Below are 18,846 nucleotides of genomic sequence, written 5' to 3' on the forward strand. Positions count from 1 at the left end.
GCGACCCGCTTTAGGTTCACCTCAGATGACTACCTAAGCTACTACCTCGCCCACTATGGTGACCAGTTTTCACCGCAGTCCTCCTGTCCCAATCACCCTACAGTTCCTTCGATGGTGCGCAGAGACGACCTCCACAACGGCGCGCCGCTGCCAGCGTCGGAGTTGTCCGACTTCAGCGAGACGCTATTGAGCATTGGGTCATCGATGCGCTCCTGCGCAGCTCTTCCACTGTTCGGTAGTATACCAGGTTGCTCACCGATCGTGGCGTCTGATGGTGGCGCACAGATGGAGGCAGCTGGTGATAGCGACGTGACGCACCCCTCTTCTCCGAATGTCGCCTGCCGCCTCTTCTTATCCCCGAACCCATCGCTGAGTCACCCGTAGGCGTCATTGAGTGCGCTGCACATGAACACAGGTAGGGGGGGCGGTAAAGCGCATCGGTCCCACGCAGGTCTCGGACGTGGGCCGGGACATCCTCACCCCAGCACACTTGTTGACAGTCATTTTGTTGGAATCGGCACTCGCCGACAAACATGCGGAACTCATGAAATGATCACAAGGGAAAAGAGGTATAGATACACATCCGGGGAAGACGCAGTCAAAAAGGCAACTGTGGCGTGCCTCAGCATCCTCTTGCCGTGGAGGTATCTGCAAGTCCGATGTGCGCCTGGACGTCAACCAGTCACGTCTGTGTCTCCGTAGATCTTCGTCTCTACACATGAAATACACAAAACCTCTCATTCCCCTTTCTTTCTCATCTCCTGCCCACACCCCTCTCCCCCTCTTTCTCTCGTCATCACGGCTTTGTTTTGGCTGCTTTGTCTGTCTCCCTCCGGAGGGAAAGAGAAGCACAAGTCCCTCCGCTTTCTTGTTGGAGTGACTGTGTGTCTGCCTGGGCAGTTGACCGTCCACCACAACACACACTCGTCTATCCGCTTTGGGGTTTCTCCCTTTGCGCACTTGTCGCATCGAACTCTGCGCGTTGATCTGCACACGTGCCCACGGAAAAAAAAAAAGAGAAGAGCATATTGGTGGTGTGATGGTGTGCTAGCGGCGGTGCTAGCGCACTGTACATCCCTGCCGCACCCCTCCCTTTGTCTTTTTTTTCGGCTCTCACCGCGCCTCTTTCCTTGCGGGGGGACTCCTGAGTACTCGTCGCTCCTCCTCCTCCTCCTTATCGACCTGTACTCTGCATTGCCTATGTGCGTGTCTATCAAGGAATGCAGTGCCCCACTACATAGGCAGAGAGGCTGCGGCTTCGATGAGGCCATCGCTCGCTTAAACCCACCAGAACCCTCACCGCCGCCCGCAGTTCTACTGCACACGAGCGAAGTGCCTTTGATTGGCCTTACCCTCCATATCACTGGGCTTTCGCGCATGGCGGCAGGCTTCTGCTCCAGCAGGCGAGCTTGATGATGGGATGCAGTATCGAAATGGCAGCGTGTCGAGGGCTTCGCCGCTGGTTATATCTGCTACCCCCCTCGTCGTCTTCGCCGAGCGAGAGTTTGGTTCGCCTCAACGCGGCTCACACGGCGCCGATGACGACAACGCCGTTGTGTACGTGAGGTCCGAAGAGAGTGCAAGTGCTGCTGCTATGGACGTTGCAGCCGAGGCTAGCGCCTTTCCGGCGTCGTTCTCCTCGTCTGCTGTCGCAGACCCGCTGCTTATCCTTCTCAGCCGCCTCTCCCCCCCCCCTCCAGGAGAAGGTCTCCATGGCTGTGGATTGGCTCTCGCTGGTGTCATACTGTTTGACGTACTTTTTGCGCTCCTCTCAGGTGCTCTACACCTTTCTCTTCACCAATGGGCACTTGGTTTTCTTTGTGACTTCCCATAGTCGCAGCTACCTACACCCGCACCCCAGCTCGCTCCTCACTGGTCGGCCGGCAGCGCTACATGCCTCGCTGCCAAGTAAGTCAAAGCGCGAGACCGACTTCGGTCACTGGGAAACGGCCTCGAAGGCAACAGGAACGACAGCGGGGGTGCAGGTTAGAGACACGACGGCGCGTCGTGGCTGCAACGGCAGCGCCCCCGCCGCAGGGATTGTACCTCTGCCGGTAGCGCACTTGCCCTTCAAGAAGGTTTCCACCGCCGCACTTAAGCGACACCAGTCTCATGAAGATGGCCACCGCTCTCGCAGCTCCTGTCTGGTGGAACGTGAAATAGTGTGCCCCCTTGGCAGAGGAGGGCTCGATGGTGCGGCCACCGCTCTCCTCATCCCCGACGGCGACTTCGAGGCAGTTGCGGCGTCGGCTCTGGTGGTGCGTGTGTCTCCGTGGGGCACTGACCCAGACGCAGCTTTTGTGGCGGATCCTCTTCAACGCCCTTCTCACCGCCGTGCGCTTCGTATTCCACGAGTGCCACCTCGTCTTTGAATTCGGCACGCTCTTCGGGTACATGGCGGCCGTCGCCTCTCTATGCGGAATGGAGATGGGGTGCATCATGGTACGCCTGTGGCGGCGCTGGCCGTGTGGTCGTACAACTCAGACACCAGGTGAGAGGGAATCGCTGTGGATGCCTCGCCATATACAGACGACTCTCTGCTCCGACTAGCCCCGTACGGCGCCATCCAAGAGCCGCCAATGGCGTACCTTGGCGAAGGAGATGCGTCGTGGATGTCGCACACGTCGTTGGTACGGTGGTAAGTGTGCTCGCTTGCTTTCATGGCTCTCACTCCTCAAGTGCCTTCGTTGTGTTGTTGTTGTACTTCTCAGCGACATCAAAGAGTGGGCAGATCAAAAAGTCACACAAAATATGGACACGAACTCATCCAAGCTGAAGGAGGGACCACAGTGTAAAAGGAGAGGAAGCCAGGCACTCACCCATAGGTGATTCAGCGTCGGATGTCCCTTGCGCGCTGTCGTCGGTGCCTCTACGCAAGGGTAGGAAAATGCGGCCCGAGGGCAGCGTGCAGCAGCACCGCGGTTACGTGCCACTGCCTGCGCGTCCTTCCTGTGGCTTGCAGCACTCATCAGCGAACCATGATTGCTCTCTTCTGCCATGCTTTTTCCTCCCCTTTCCCCATTCCACATCTCATCGGTGGAAGACGCACTGCCCATTATGTTGTGCGCGGGAAGCCAAAAAACCAAAATCAAATACGATTCTTTGGCGCTACTACGTCCCTTCGTACTCGCCTCCCCTTTTGCTCTGTGCGTAAGCTGCTACTTATGCACCCACAGGAATTGCCAGCGGGGGGCGGGGCGACGCTGGTCCACACGCCACGAAAGGAAAGAGAAGGCTGAGGGAAGACTCAGGGAAGCACACTGCAACTCGCTCATCCGCACAGATGTGTAGACAAACATGCAGATATGCTTGTGACTGCTTTTTCTTCTTCCTGTTTGTCGCCTTGTTTTTGAGTAGCATTTTTCTTTCTCGCTTCTGAAGTAGGTGCGTGTATCGGTATCAGTTAATCGGCGCGTTTGCGCGTTAGTGAGCGCAGTTGGCTCTCTTTCACTTTTCATTTTGTGGCGCCGGCTTTGCGTGCGTACTTCTTCCTCTTACCCCCCTCTTTCTTCCTTCACCGATGCCTACCACCACCACCTATTCTTTTTTGCAAGTCAGCTGAGACGCCCATCCCCACTATCCAACCATACAAACCGAGAAGAAGCGCACGAAGTGAAGGAAAGTGAGCGGTTGCCATCTTGCGCCTTGTCTTTTGTTTCAGTTACCTCAGCCTCTTTGTACACCGCTGCCCCCAACTTCCCCCCTCTCTGCTTCGTGTTGGCTGCTTCTCTTGGTTATTTCTTCTCTTTTCACGTGATCTCCTCTTTGCCATCCACATGCCCTTTTATCCCCGGCCCCCCTCCTTTCCCCCCTCCTCTCTCCCCCTTCTCACATCTTCCACCGCTCTCCGTTTTCTTTTTATTATTTCTGCTTGTTCTGGTGCGCTCCTCCCCCCTCTCTCTCCCTCCGCTCTGTGCGTGCTACATATCCTCAGCTGGTGGCGCGCATCACCATCTTGCTCGTGAAGGGAGGAAGCGACACATGGACGCAAAGGAAGCTCTCTTTTCACCCCTCTTGTGGTCCCCGACGTGTAATTGTGCAAATTCGCACCTGCTGACTCTTTTCCTGGAGTTTCTTCGCCTTTTGTTCGCCTTGTTTCCACCACCCGCCCTCAGCATATCTCTGCTGCTGCTGCTATTTTTTTTTTTTTGGAGGGGAGGCGACTTTGCGGCTCTTCACAACATTCTCGTTTCTCTGCCGATCTCTTTCGCTTTTCTTTTCTTTTTTTCGTTTCTCTCAGTGCCTTTCTTCCCTCCTCGTCCTCTCCTTCCACTCCTCCTCGAGTGCGTCTGCAAAGGGGCTCAAATGCGCACGACGCCTATGCGCCCAGGACACAGGCAGTGCAGTGGCTGTCTCCTTCTAGTCACCTGTTTCTTTGTTTATACCGGCAAACCCGTGACAGCTAAGCGGCGCCGAGCAGAGCAGAGGGGGGCGCAAATGTCTTTGAGGGAGGAGACGAGTGTGCGAGAAGGAAAGGGCAAAACAGCGCGTCTCTCGCGGTGCCCACCATACACACGTACATCACAACAGGTCAACATGTGTGGAAGCTGTGAGGAGGAGCAGTGATGTCAAAACAAACCAAGCGTCATACACACGTACTCACGCACGCGCGCTTGTAAAGAACACTAAAAGGTGAGAAGGAAAAAAAGGAAGGGAAAACGAGAGGGTGGGAAGACGACGTGGGCTACATCCACCCTGTTGTGGACCGCCTCTGCTCCGGCACGAATCACTGGCATCAGCGCTAACAAGAAAAGAGGGAGCAAAAGCGGTAGTTGAAAGCAAACTGAAAGAGACCCTCGGAGAGTGAGTGGCTCGTACATATATATGCATCGCCGCGCTTTTCTTCGGCGTGCTGCCATCTCTTGCAGCCAACTCTTGTACCTTCGTCCCCCCCCCACCCACCTCGTGTCAAGGCTCATCGGGCAGTGCATATCGTGCTGTCGTTGCCGTTTGTTGGCCTCTGCTCACGTTTCTCACAATACGAGAACGTTGTGTGGCGCCGTCTCCGGCAGGTGCGTCTGGGTCGGTGTGCGAGAGTGGGAGAGGGAGAGGGAGCAGAAGAAGGAGGTGTTAATGTTCTCGCTTCATGCTATCACCCATTCTCTCTTCCTCTTTCATTGGTCCACTTCTTCGTTCTTGTATTTTCCTCTTGTTCTCATACCCCGCTCGTTGTTCTTTTCTCTCACTCCTCCCCTGTATGTGTGTGTACGTCTCCGCGCGTCTGTGTGCGGTGTTTGCCTCTCCTCCTTGCCCTGTGTCCTTCACCAGCTGTCGCGCGTACACGGCAGTGCGTGTATGCCCTGTGCAGTCCTCACGGTTTGTTGGAGGAGGACATCTAAGCGCGTCTGGGTGACTGCGTGTGCCTGTGTCGACGAGCTCTTCATTGTCTGATATACCCATACAGTTCACCACGTAGCCGCCTCTCTTTTTTTTCTTCTTGAGCAGCAACATACCGAATGTGAGAGAGGGAGTGTGACAGAGCGGTGATTAAGTAACACGCTTTATTCGCTCCCCTTGTTGCCGTTGTCTTTGACGGCTTGACCTTCACAAAAGTCGCCGCCATCGCGTGATTGAAGTGACAGGGAGTCAAGCTTTGCTTGCCCGAGGTAGATACGCGCTTACAGAGGCAGAGGGCTGACCGGAGGAGGAAGCACAAGTGGAAAGAGACGCGAGGCAGTGGGGACCATCTTGTCGGAGTGTCGTACGTGTGTGCGGGCTACTCCACCTGTCTTTTCTCTGTGCTCTCCATCTCCATCTCCATCCTCATCCCCATCCCTCCCCCCCCCTTTTTTTCGTTTTCTGTTTTATTTTGGTTGCCTCTGCACATTCACCGTTTGTTTTTCTATTGCCTCTTTCGCTTTTCTTTTCTTTTTTGTTATTTTCAGCATCTTCTTTTGCCGGACTCGTCCTGTTGCGGCACACGCAACAGCGACACAACACACAAAGACGCAAATACATCCCAAGCAAGCTACCCCCCCCCTCCTCTCCCCCTCGTCCTATCCTCCACAAGCCACACGCAGCACATTAAGGTGCGTGCACACGAACACTCTTCTCTTGTTGCTGCTTATTTTGCTAACCAGCCGTCACCTCTACTCTTCCATCGTAGATATTTCTCTCCCTCCCTCCCCATAGGAAAAACCATAACACCACTAAGCTCATTCACACTCATCAGCTACGCACCGCCACTGTGCGTGCATGTGTGTTTATCAGTGGAATGGGTGAGGAAGAGTTGTCTTTGCCTCCTATTGCTGCAGCAGCAGTGTTGAAGCGCCATGCAACTGGTTAGGCAAGCGATGAGCTGGAACGCGACCTCCTTCTTCACCGGGTCCTTTGACCTAGAGGACGAGGTGAAGGTGTTGGGTGACTACACCGTTGGTCATCGCCTCGGCGAAGGCGCGTATGGCTCTGTCTACCTCGTCAAGTACCTCCCATCGGGTGACCGCTATGCACTGAAGATTTTGCAGAAGCAAGATCTCTTCAGTACCTCTGGTATATACCCCATCGCTTACTACCACTCATACGGCGGTGCATCACCGCGGGAAGGTGACGGTGCAGAGTCGTGCCCGCTTGGCGGGGTTCCTGTCTCCATGGCATCCGCCTTGGCCAATACCCTTGAGCAGCAGATCATCTCCGAGGCAATGGTGATGCAGGCCCTCGAGCACCCTCACGTGGTGAAGTTCTACAAGTTCCTGAATTCCACGACGGCCTTTTACTTCATGATGGAACTGGCGGAAGGCGGGAAGCTGCTTGACCTGATTCTCTTCAAGAACTACTTTTCTGAGGACGAGGCGCGCATGTACTTCCAGCAGCTGATCTCCGCCATTGACTACTGCCACCGCAACGGGGTCGCCCACAAGGACTTGAAGGCAGAGAATTTGCTGCTGAGCAATGACGGCCGTCTCCTGGTCTGCGACTTTGGCTTCTCCTTGAAGGTTGCGAAGGAGAACATCGACGACCCGGAGAAGACAATCGTCACAGGCGACAACGCTGCGCTGCTTGACTCCACTGGGAATGGGTGTGTGTTTGGGACACTGCACTACACCAGTCCGGAGGCGGTGATGGCGTCCTCGCAGCAGCGGAAGCTCACCTTCGTGCGTGACAGCATGGCAGTGCCGGCAGAGACATCGGGAATCCCGGAGGACCAATCGGAGGGTCTCGCTCACTGCCCTCTTGCCCCTACCGTGGCAGCCTCGTCCAGTTCCAGTGTTTCGTCATCCTCGTTGTCGCACAGCGTCTCGTTCGCGCAAGGATGGCGACGGAGGGCAGCAGGGTTGACCACCTCAAAGCGCTGGAAGATACACGGCAAATTCAGCGTCAAGGGTAGCGGCACCAACCTTGACGCGTCCCACCGCATCACTCCGACCGGCGAGGCCGAAGCAGTACAGAGGCTGCCGGCGGAGGAGGGAAGGGTACGGCCCAGTCCTTCTCTGCGGCGCACAGGCAGCGCCCAGAGTCTCGCCGGCGACACCAACGGCGCCAGGCACAAGGGAGTGTCGCCCACCAGCGGGCTTAACAGGTTCGGGGAGGGGCTTAGCATGTTCGTAAAATTTCTCATGGGCAGCAGCGTCAACTCCAGTGGCGGCCGCCAAGCCCACGACTCGCATGCGCGCAGCAGCCACGCTAAGTCACCGAAAGCGAAGCAGAGAGCGACAGCCGTGCTATCAAGCGCTGAGGCCACGGCCAAGCTGAAACGCTCAAGCAGCACTGCTAGCTTCCCTGACAGCAGAGAAATGGAAGGAGGCACATCTGAGGCACATCAACCGCTGCGGCATCTCTCCGCCGACGCTTCCTCTCAAGAACGTGTGCTGATGCTATCCTCCGATGTATCGTCGTCCGTGTCTCCCACCACCTCGCCCTTTGCGACCTCGTTGAGCTCCGAGTTGGTGGACATGGCAGCAGCGCGTATCGCAGCTTACCCGAGCGCTACCGCCACCGCAAAGCCCAGTATGCCCTTGCCATCCATCAGCAGCCCAACTACCTCGAAACCTGCCGTCACATCTCCAGCACCCCGCCATCCGGACACGGAGGATATTGTTGCCGTTTCCGACGTCAACGCGAATGACCTTTACTCTCCCGACACGGCATTCCGCAGGGATGCAGTCAGTGCGCAGCGCTTGGCTCTGCCGGCACCACAGATGACTGCTTCGGTGCTGGATGCGCCGAGGTCGCGCAGCGCGTTTCCGCAGTTCTCCCACCACTGCCACCAGACTCATGACCACAAGCATCACCAGCGCCGTCGGCAGCAGCGATCTGACACCAGTAGCTGGGTTTTTAGTGCGTCGACGCCCAATAAGTTGCAACCCATCATTGTGGACCCCTTCCAGCAAGACTTGTGGAGTGCCGGCGTCATTCTTTTCTTCATGCTGACTGGTCGGCTGCCCTTTGACGGCCGAGATGATGAGGAGACGCTGCACTTGATTCAAGTGACCGAGTTTGCCTTTGACGAGGAGGAGGTAAAGCGCATCTCGCCGGCCGCGCGGAGGCTGGTGATGCAGATGTTGGCACAAGAACCAACGGACCGGCCCACCATCGAGCAGATCATCGTAAACCAGTGGTTTAGGCGGGACTTGCAACTCGAGAAGGACTTCCCGCACCGAAAGGACCTGATAGAGGCGCTGCGAGGCGCAACACCGGACTCGGTGCAGCAGCACCCTCTCCCTCAAAAGTCTGCCAAAGGTGCGGGGCTCGCGGCCGACGGGTACGGCGGACAGAGCGGCGCCGGCTGCGGAAGCGACGGAAGTGCCTGCGCGAGCACCAGCCGTGACGTGCCGAACTCTTTTGGCAGCAACGTGGCCAACGCCCGCGCAGAGTCGCCTCTATTTCACTCCTCCCACCGTGACATGCGCATACCTGCTACGCAGGTACCGTCGTGCAACATCTCATTCTGCGCGGGGTCATCTGCGCGCCCGGGCAGCGCGCCCGGCCTCGGCCCCAGCTCTGGCCCGCAGCGCGACACCCCCACGTTCGCCACCTGCGACTTCTTGGACTTCTCCACACATCACCCCGTTACCCCAGAGGAGGAGCGGGTACTCGAGACGGCATTTCGAAAGGTGGACTCCGACGGCTATGGCTGCATCACACGAGACCAGGTGCGCGACATGCTAACCACCCTCCACGGCGATTTCGTCCCAACCGAGGACGTCGACGAACTTGTGCGTCTCTTCACCGGAGACGCGAGTGCTGCCAGCATCACCTTCGAGCAATTCCGCGACGCGTGGGTGAGCAAAGACCTGGCTCACATCCCCTTCACTCATAGCAGCGAGTTTCAGCTGGTCAACATCATCGGAACGGAGATGGATGCGGTTGAGCAGGGGGTGATTCGGGAGCTGCGGACAGCGTTCAACAGTCTTGACGAAAACCACCGCGGCGTCATTCAGCTCCATCAGGTGCAGCGCGTCTTTGAAAAGCACCACATACCCGTGCACAAAGAGGAGTGTCTCTCCTTCATCAAGTATTTCCACGAGACAGAACTGACTCGCTGCCCCAAGCGGGCTTTTTTTTACTCGCAGCGGTGGGGAGCAACGCCGACCACGATGAGCCTCTCGCCCCCCTCTGGGGTATCATTACCTCTGGGGTTTGCAAAAGCGCGTTCGCTGCCGTTCACGACAGGGATCACTTGGGGCCGGAGCTCAACAACGACGCCGCAAGGCGCCACCTCATCTACACTGCCATCCACGAACGACGCCTCTGACCCTGTCACAGGAACGACGATCCCTACCACTCGTGGCACAGTCTGCAGCGGCTCGCAGACCTCGTTGCCGCCGCCTGACTCCCCCATGTCACCGTCCTCCATCGCCGTCTCCTTCGACTCCTTCGTGCGCGGCATCGTGAAAAGCGACATTCTGCTGAAGCACCCTCTTGGTCGCAAGCTGGCTGCTGCCACGAACCTCGCCGCACTGTTTCAATCACGCAACGTAACCGAGTGCATTCAGCACGGCTTTCTCGTCACTGGTCTGCAGGGCGTCATATTGGAGAAGCTGACGAGTGTGCCGGAGCGACTGCTGCTGTTGTACTCAGGCGAGATAATCTCCAACACCGAGAACATCTACTCGTTTCGGTATCTCGGCTCCTCGGTGCTGACAACGGGAGCCACGATGCGCACGACGACGTCGCCGTTGATGTCCTTGTCAGTGGCAACCACGGCATCAAGCACAGAACCAGCGACGCCTTCGGTGTCGCGATGCTGCCCCGTCAGCTCAGACGCTAGCAACGGCGCAGCAGGCAGCACAGTAGCGACGAGCAGCCCAGGTTCCCTCCCCCATAACCCTGTTGTTTCCTCCTCGGATCGAAGCACCGTGTGTGCGCTCTCTGCATGCACGCAGCCGCCGCTTGCCAGCCTCCACAACCTCTCGCGGGCAAACTCTCTCGGTTCTGCCACAGACTTCCTCAGCCCAGAGCAGGTGAGCTGCAATACGCTCACAGGCCGCAGCGTCTTGGTCTTACAGTCGCAACAAAGCACCACCGTGCCGGTTCTTCGTTCGTCAAACCGCGCCAGCGCTACTGTCAACGCCGCTGCACACCCGGCGACGACACTGAGCGCTGTCGCCAGGGGAATGAATCGGAGTCGCTCCCTCGCCCTTCCCTGCCGCTCGAGCTTGCTGCAGCCCTTGCCGGTGTCGCACCGCACGGGCTGTAACGGTGACGACACGCACAGTACCGTTTCTTGCTCGCACAACAGCTCCCCCATTGTGAACGCCGCCATCGACGACAGTCATAGCAACAGCAGCCGTGGTGCTCTCTCCTTTGGGTTGGGTGAGGAACTCGAGGGTCTGACATCCACACCGGCGGCTGGCGGGCGGCGGAGGGCCAAGGACGATGTCAAGCCGCCTAACCCAGCCTCTAGGGGCCCCAAGAACAACAGTTTAATCACCACCGCTGGCAAGGCTGGGGTGTGTCAGCGAAGGCAGCATGACACTACCGACCCTGCCGCCCTCGGCGAAGCGGAGAAGCGAAAGGAAAGGTCGAAGGTGTCGGCAGCGCGGGGACCGGCAAAGGGCGCCCGGCCGCTGCGGCACTCCTCGGCTCGCACCGGTGCGTCCTTGTCGTCTCGATTCGCAGCAGCCGCTCGTCTTACACCACCGCCGTGGCTTACTTCGACGCAAAGCACGGGCGTCGAGGTGTCATCAAGCCTTCCGTACAACGCCAATGTGAGTTCCTCGGCGAAGGTGTTTCCACAAACTCAGGTGGCCCCGTCCCTCCTGGCCGCTCACTCGGTGGCGGCGATGAATGACGTGTGTGACATGGATGTTATTCTGTCACCTGCCAGCATGGGTTACACAATGGTGCAGTTCCGCCTCATTCGTGGCAAGACAAGTGACTTCCATGAGGCTGTAACATTTATTTCGAATGTGCTCGAGAGGGAGCGGGAGCAGGCGATGCAAGACACCATGACGTGCGGGGAGAGTGAGCTCATGTGAGGCCCATAAATAGCATGATGTACGTGTGCTGGGATAAGGTGGCGGAATATGGCATGTGCAACGTGCGTCTTGTGTTCTTCTGTATGCCAGCTTTTCCTGTGACTCTTCCCCAATCGAAACGAAAGTTTAGAGGAAGGCAGTAACGGTGCCGATGGCTGCCGTTAGAAACCCGCTGGCGCGGCAGCGTGCCTGCAGGGTTGGTGTCTCCCCTCGGGAGTGACTCTCCTGGGCCGTCGATGGCGCACATCGCCACGCACGACCCCCTCTACGCCTGCTCTCTCTCTCTCTCTCTGAGAGGGTGCTGCCGGTGTGCGCTACACTGACCACGCGTTCTTTACTCTCTGCCTTCCCCCTCTCCACTGCTCTTCTCGGCACCTCCTCTCTTTACACGCGTGTGCGCGTGATGCATGTGGTTATTGGCCACCACCACCACCACCACCACCACCACAACCGCCTCGTATTTACTTCTCTTGTTTTGCTTCGCTTCACCGAAGTAACGACACGCGTAGGAGAAGTACGAGCGTAACCGAAAGAAGCGAGCGACATCAGTGGCGAGAAGTTTGTACTGTACAGCCAACAAGTAGTGCCTCGGCAAAGAACTGTGCATAGCAAGCTCCTTTGTCTCGCTGAATCAGGCGTGAGCGGTATCCCTCCCCCCCCCACCCCGTCTCCCCCCAGTCTCCCCTTGCTGTGTCCCTTGAGCATATAAGAAGCAATCAAGGCAAAGAGCTACTGAGGGCTACATTGCAGACAGGCACACACCGATACCCACTCACGTGTACGTCTCACCTCTCTTTTCTTTATCGTCCTGCTCCTCTTTGGCTCACCAAACATCCATACGCACGATCACTCGCGTATCGGCACTCATATTGAGAAGGCAGCTTTTCAGTCTTCCTTCACTGCCCTTCGTCTGTCCGCCTGTGTGTGTGTGCGTGTGTTTCCTGCATTTGGCCAGACCGCAGCAGCACGCACCCTGGAGTTACGTCTCTCCTCCTCTATTCTGTTTATTTTCCCTCCTTTTGTCTCCCTTTTTACCATTTCATCAGTGTTAGTTTATTTGGCTTCGCTACATTGCCCTACTTTTCAATCATATAAAAATATAAATATATATTTATATATATTTGTAACCTTTTACCTTCGTGCGTGTGCGTGCCGCCCCCCTCCCCTCCCCCCCCCCCCCCCGCCATACGATCTCCGCCACTCTCTCTCTTTCTCTTGCTGCCTGCGTGTGTTTTGTTCGTCCGCTCTCGTCTCTCCACTCGCTTTCCTCAGAAGATAACGGAGGGAAAACAAACCAACAAACAGAGGAGGAGGAGTGGCACCGAAACAGGACACGTAGAGAAGGAACGAACAAGCAAACCGAGTGACCCGCGGAGTTGTGGGCGTAATTGCTGGAATCCTCCCATACCCCTCCCCCCTCCCCATAAACCCCCCACCCCATACCCCCCACCCCATACCCCCCATACCCCATACGTGAAGAAGAGAGGGACCGTCGAGGACCAAATAAAGACCGCCGCGATACAAAAAGACCCACACCGGCTCTCTTTGTTTTCCTCCCTTTTTCTGTATTTTTTTTTTCCTCTTGAACATTCTCTCTTTCATTCTCTTTCGCGCGTTTTTCTGCACGTGTGCTGTCGTACATGCTGTGCTGGTACGCCTTCTCCGCCTGATCGCTGCCTCTGAGACCCCTTGTCCCTGCCAAAGGCGATTCCTCTCTTTCAGCTACTTTCTCTCATCGCGGGCCATCAGACACCGTAACCACGCCGAGCCACATTACCCCCTCACGTGTGTCCGTGTGTGTGTGTCTACCCGCTCCCGCTTGACCAAAGCTCCTACTCTCGGCACACCACACACCACACAAAATACACGTGAGGTGAGGCCTAAGCGCAAAGGACAAAGAAAAGAGAGGTCCAATACAAAAGGCGAACAAGCGCCTTGGGCGACTTCGCAAAACACGCAGCCATTCGAGAAGGGTGACAAGGATAAGCGAGCAGAAACTCCCTAAGCTACGAGGCTGTGCGTGTGTAGGGTATTCGTCTAGCGTTTATTCTTTGTGGCGTCTCTCGTCTTCTCTTATCATCACTCTTGTCGTTGCCCTCCTCTTGCTGTAGAGCCTCTTCTGCTGCTCTTTACTTGCATCTTCTCTCTCTTTTTTGTTTGTTGTTTGTTTGTTTGTCTTCGCGGTCAACTGTTTTCTTCCTATCCGCTGTTTTAATTTCTCATTCTTCGACTCTTTTCAGCTATTCTCTCCTATTTTTCTTTCGCTCGGTGTCTTTTTCTCTCTTTCCTTATCCGCTCTGCTCATACGTGTGGATTGCCTCGCTCTCTCTGTGTGTGCTGTGTGTCTCTGTCTGTGCCTCCACGACCTTCATCGTCACGTACTACTCTCCGACGTGGCGTTTCGCGCAACAGAACGCTCACACCTATCGATACATCACCACCTTTTTTCCCCCCTTTCCGTGGCTCTTCCTTGCATGTGACATACCCCATCTCTCTCCCTTTCCTTTCTCCGCCTTTTCACTTCCTTTTCTACCATCATTGACCAACTTCAGCAATTACCACTGCGCGTTTATGCATTTTTGGTGTGCATAATCGGCATATTTTTTCAATCTTAGCTGTGGTTGTGTGCGCGCTGGATACTCTTTTTTTTTCCTTTTGACTTTATTATTCTCCTGATTGTCGGCTTTTGCTTCTTATAACTCCATATTCATTGACGGCGCACAAGCGCGCACACCCACACACAACGCCGTGAGCGTCAGGAAAAGAATAGGAAGAAGCAAAAGAGAGGCCCGGCGAGCAAAAAGCGAACCTCATAAAAAAGTGAAGACCAGGTTATCTTTTTCTTTTCTTTTACCCTCTTTCTGTGCGCTGCATACTCTTTTTTCCTTTTCTGGTGATCTGTCGCTCTCTCGCTTTGTCTAGCCCCCTCCTCTCTCTCTCTTTGCTTTAACACAGTTTTTTTCCCTCTCGTTCTCTGCGTCTGCGATAGTGTATTACGTGCGTCTCTCTTGTCTCCTTTTGTTTCTCTTTCCTTTCCTCCCTACCACCTCCCCTCGCCCCATTTTCTTCGACTCTTTGTGTGTTGCCTTACTTCCGTGTGTCAACGAGAATCGAAAAAGGGAAAAAGTTACCACGCACCTACGCACGTAGCCGCGCTTAGGGAAAGGCCGCGGCAGCTGCGCCTGCAGGGGAAGAGGGAGGCTCTCACACACACACACACACACGCATACAAACAGAGGTGTGACCATTTGAAGAACAGTCAAAAAAAAAAAAGCTCCGCATTCAAAAGGGGAAAACACAGCAAAGAGTTCTTAAAAAAAGCGTATTTTTACCCTATAAGTGCGTGCCTTGTCTTTTCCTTTTTCTTATTGCCTGTGTACGCTCTCTGCAACACTACGCCCGCCACCACCGCCATCATCAGTATCCGAGCCCTCTCTCCTTCTTTCCCGTTAACTTCCCCTCGACAGTAAAAGTTTGGCTGCGTTATTATCATTCTTATTACTGACATTCTTTTATTTGTTTCCTGGAGCAACGAACGAAAGCGAAGAAAAAAAAGTGAACACTCATTCTCATCGCGTCTCACTACCCCTGTGTACATATTTTGTTCGAATCGTGTGTGTGTGTGTGTTCTCTTTTTTTTCTTTTCGTGTCTGGCTTCTTGCAAAACGGGAAAGAGAGTACGTGCGCGCGTGCGTGTGTGCGGACTGCGCGCCTCTTTTTTCTTTTGTTGTTGTTTGGTGCTCTGTCCTTCGCCCTTGTTTTGTTGTACAATTTGATCTCATTCCAAAAGGCCCGGACGCAGCGCCAAAATTCAACCCCACGAGCGAGTCTTTTCGCTCCGTGATTGGTTGTCTTACGTTGTTCACATTGACGATATATTTTTTCTCTTTTTTTTTTAATCTCACTCTTGCGCGACGCACTTGCTTCCTTTTTGTTCTCCATTTCTGTTTGCCCTTATTATTATTATTTTCTCACTTCACTCCACCGTTTCAGACGTCTTCGTTGAAGCTAGTAAGCCAGCGCCTCCTTCTCCCGCGACAGACTGCTCCCTACGCAGAATCGAGGGAGAGGGTGATAGGCGAGGCAAGCGCGGAGGCAAAGCAAACAGAAGAGCACGAAGAACACACACAAAGAAACGAAGTGATTTACCTGGCAGCAAACAACAAAAAAGGCCGCCTTTTGTTTTTAAAGTTGTAGTGCGTAGTATCCCCACCACCCCCCTCCCCCTCCCCTATCTCATTCTCGTTTCCCCCTTTTCCTTGACAACAACAACGAAAAGGAAGGCAGTTGCAATCGCTTGTTTTTTTTTTTTATCTACAGGAGTGGGCGAAGTAAACAACAGCAAAAAAAAAAAGAACGCATCGACTCGCAAGGAATTGAATCTCATTTTTGCTTCACTGATACGCTTTCCGTTTCTCCTTTTTGGGGGATTTTCTTGGCAAGCTGCACTTCTCTCTCCCTATCTGTGAATACCCCTCCCTTCAACGTTTGTTTTCCTCATTTTTCATTTCTCTTCTCCTTCGTTGAGTGTCTTTGTTCCCCCCCCCTCTCCCCACTCCATCCGTTTCTCTCTGTGTTTCTTTTCTTACTTTCACTCTCCCCCCTCCTCACCTCATTTCTTGTCAATCACTTTTATCTCCTTTTTCGTTTCACTTCGTCCCTCCCTCTCTCTCTTCTGTGAGTCCTCTGTCAGTGTATTCATTGGTTTCTTCTTCTGTTTCGTTTCTCTGCCTCTCCACCCCCACCCATCCCATCCCATCCCATCCCCCCTCTCCCTTCTCTCTCTCTCTCTCTCCTTCCCCACCGTCAGTACTCGCTCGTTTACCTTCTTGTAGTCTCTTCCCCCGTGTCTCTGTCCGTCCGCGTGCAGGTTTGATCTTGTCACGGCTGTTTTTCTTTTTCCGCCCTTCCTCGTGCTTGGAGGTGTGGAGAATAGCGTGTGACGGCCGAAGGAAGCAGTGCCAGACAAAGGGAGAGGCACCCGAGTCGTACACGGCGACACAACGTACGGAGGAGGCAACGCCATTGACATAAGTGAATAGACGTTGGACTGCTTAGCAAGCAAGGAGACACAGGCGTTTTGTAAGCGGCTGAGGGAGCGATTCGGGGGCCAATTATCGACTGTTTTGCTTTCCTCGTTGTCCTTCCTCTAGCCATACCCGCGCGCTCATCTTATCTCTCTCGCTTGCTTCTCTGTGGGTGCCTTGCGTGTCTCGTGCGTTCTTCTTTCTTTTACCGTTGTCTCTCCTCCCTAACACCCCTACATACACCCTGTCATCACCGTCGAACTGCTCACCTTGTGCTGATCGTTGCCTTTCTGGAGGAAGAAACGGCAAGTTGTGCACACGTGTGGCCACCCACTGACGTGACTGTCGACGACGCCGGCGCTTTTTCCTTTTTTTTTTACGTTTATTTACGGCAGGATCACTACACAGCCACCATGTCTTCTCGTTCGAGCCGGCACACGCGCCAGCACTCCGTCCTCGTGGCGGCGCTGCTGTGCGTTACGCTTTCGATGCTCGCCAGCGTGGGTGCGCACTCTGCGTCCGATGGGCCGCACCTCAACGCATGCGCCAGCCGCGTTCCGTACTACACAGCCGTTCAGCAGGAACACACTCGCCTGTTTCTCGACGCCATGAAGGTGAGCATCCCAGCCTTGGCCTCCGTGTGGACTTGCAACAACTTCTGCGCGCATGAGGGAGTAGAGTGCACAAAGGCCGGCTTGAAGCTCCGTCTCGACTCCGGAGCCCTCAGCGGCAGCCTCCCCGAAATCCCCGAGAGCATTGACGGCCCATCTGTTGTGCTAACGGAGTTCACCTTTTTCGGCCACGGTGACAACTTGAAGGGTACGCTTCCTGCCAGCTGGTATCAACTTACCTCGCTCTCTTCGTTTGTGCTAACCTCCAGCGGCATCGCGGGGACGCTGCCAGAGATGTGGGGCACTCCAGTCGAAAGCCGCGCGGAAAAAGGCTATGGTGCGATCAGCCGCATGGCAAAGGGACGATCCGCCCAGCAAAAAAGCTCTCTGCGTATCTTTCGCGCGGCAGGCAGCAACATCAGTGGTCCGCTGCCCGCCAGCTGGTCTCAGTACACCACCTTGGAAGAGATCCATCTTCAAGACAACCCTATCGAAGGCACTCTGCCCGCGTCATGGAGCAGCTTGATAAACCTTCGCATTCTCAATCTCACCAACACCAACGTCACGGGAACCCTACCGGAATCCTGGGGTGCCATGCAGTCACTTCAGGTATTTCATGCCAAGAACAACAAACTTTACGGAACTCTCCCAGCATCCTGGGGAAGTCTGTCGGCATTAAATGACCTGCAATTGATAGGTAACCTATTCACTGGCATTATATCACAAGAATGGGGTCAGATGAACGCACTCCGACGCATCTCTCTCCAACTCAGCCAATGTACATGCGTGCCGGAAAGCTGGATCACCAAAAAGGTCGATGTTACGCTGTATTCCACCGATGACAAGGCCATGTGTGAAATCACCTCTGTCTGCCCTTCAAGCAGCAGTTCGGCGCCGTCCAGCAGCAGCTCTGCACTGGAGTGTGACGGCCCTATCCCGTTTTACAGCGAAAGCCAACAAGTGAACACGCGCAGTTTTCTCGAGGCGTTCAAAGATACAATCGAGGACCTTCAACCTCTGTGGACGTGTATGAACTTCTGCGTATGGCCCTATGTGCTCTGCACCCCTGCCGGCGTGGCTGTGGAAATTACTGGGACTGAGTTCTTCGGTCATGTTCCTGAGGTTTCTCCAGATGTTGACACGGCTGAAGTGGTTGTGACGAAGCTCGATTTCAGTCACAGTATGTGGGTCGAGGGCGACTACCCTGCCAGCTGGGCCTCGCTACACTCCCTTGAGCACGTGTCCTTCGCGTACACTGCGATGTCGGGAACGCTGCCTTCGGAATGGGGTGACATGGACGCGCTGAGGTACCTCGATTTGAGCTTCACGTGGACTAACGGAATGTTCCCTCAGAGTTGGAGCCACCTAGCGAAACTCGAGGTGCTCAACTTAATGCACCTCACACTTCCAGACCACCCGCCGGACTCGTGGAGTCACATGACAGCTCTTCGCGAGCTCAATCTTGCCAGTACCAGAGCGTCAGGTACACTACCGGCCTCATGGAGCAGTCTGAAGAACCTAGAGATTCTCTCACTCTCCAACAACAACATGGTCGGCAGTCTCCCAGAGCAGTGGGGATCACTAAAGCAGCTAGCAACACTGATGCTCCACAAAAACTACCTTGGCGGTTCAATCCCCGAAATATACAACGATATGACAGCCCTCACGCGTGCCAGCCTGGAGGACAACCGATTCTGTGGCTGCTTGCCGAGCGTCTGGTCAGCACAACAAGGTGTGTCCATGACCATCACTGCACAAAAAGAGGTACTCGCTTCTGACTGCGCCACCACC

At 55.1% G+C, this 18,846-nt stretch overlaps 2 protein-coding genes and 2 pseudogenes across 2 annotated transcripts; all 4 read left to right on the forward strand.

Moving 5' to 3' along the window:
- The first annotated feature begins 1,420 nt into the window (after window positions 1-1,420).
- On the forward strand, window positions 1,421-2,372 carry LPMP_340430 (annotated as a pseudogene).
- Window positions 2,373-2,552: 180 nt separating this feature from the next.
- On the forward strand, window positions 2,553-2,776 carry LPMP_340440 (annotated as a pseudogene).
- Window positions 2,777-6,272: 3,496 nt separating this feature from the next.
- Window positions 6,273-11,417, forward strand: LPMP_340450 (protein kinase, putative; the record flags this gene model as incomplete). Its single annotated transcript, XM_010704169.1, has 1 exon — window positions 6,273-11,417. The coding sequence occupies one exon, from the start codon at window positions 6,273-6,275 to the stop codon at window positions 11,415-11,417; it is 5,145 nt and encodes a 1,714-aa protein (XP_010702471.1).
- A 5,440-nt stretch (window positions 11,418-16,857) lies between these two features.
- Window positions 16,858-18,846, forward strand: LPMP_340460 (proteophosphoglycan ppg3, putative; the record flags this gene model as incomplete). The annotated part of the gene is made up of 1 exon (XM_010704170.1): window positions 16,858-18,846. A coding segment is annotated over one exon (1,989 nt), but the record flags the coding sequence as incomplete, so codon positions are not given.

The sequence above is a fragment of the Leishmania panamensis genome, assembly GCF_000755165.1.
Source record: "Leishmania panamensis strain MHOM/PA/94/PSC-1 chromosome 34 sequence".
Lineage (NCBI taxonomy): Eukaryota > Euglenozoa > Kinetoplastea > Trypanosomatida > Trypanosomatidae > Leishmania > Leishmania panamensis.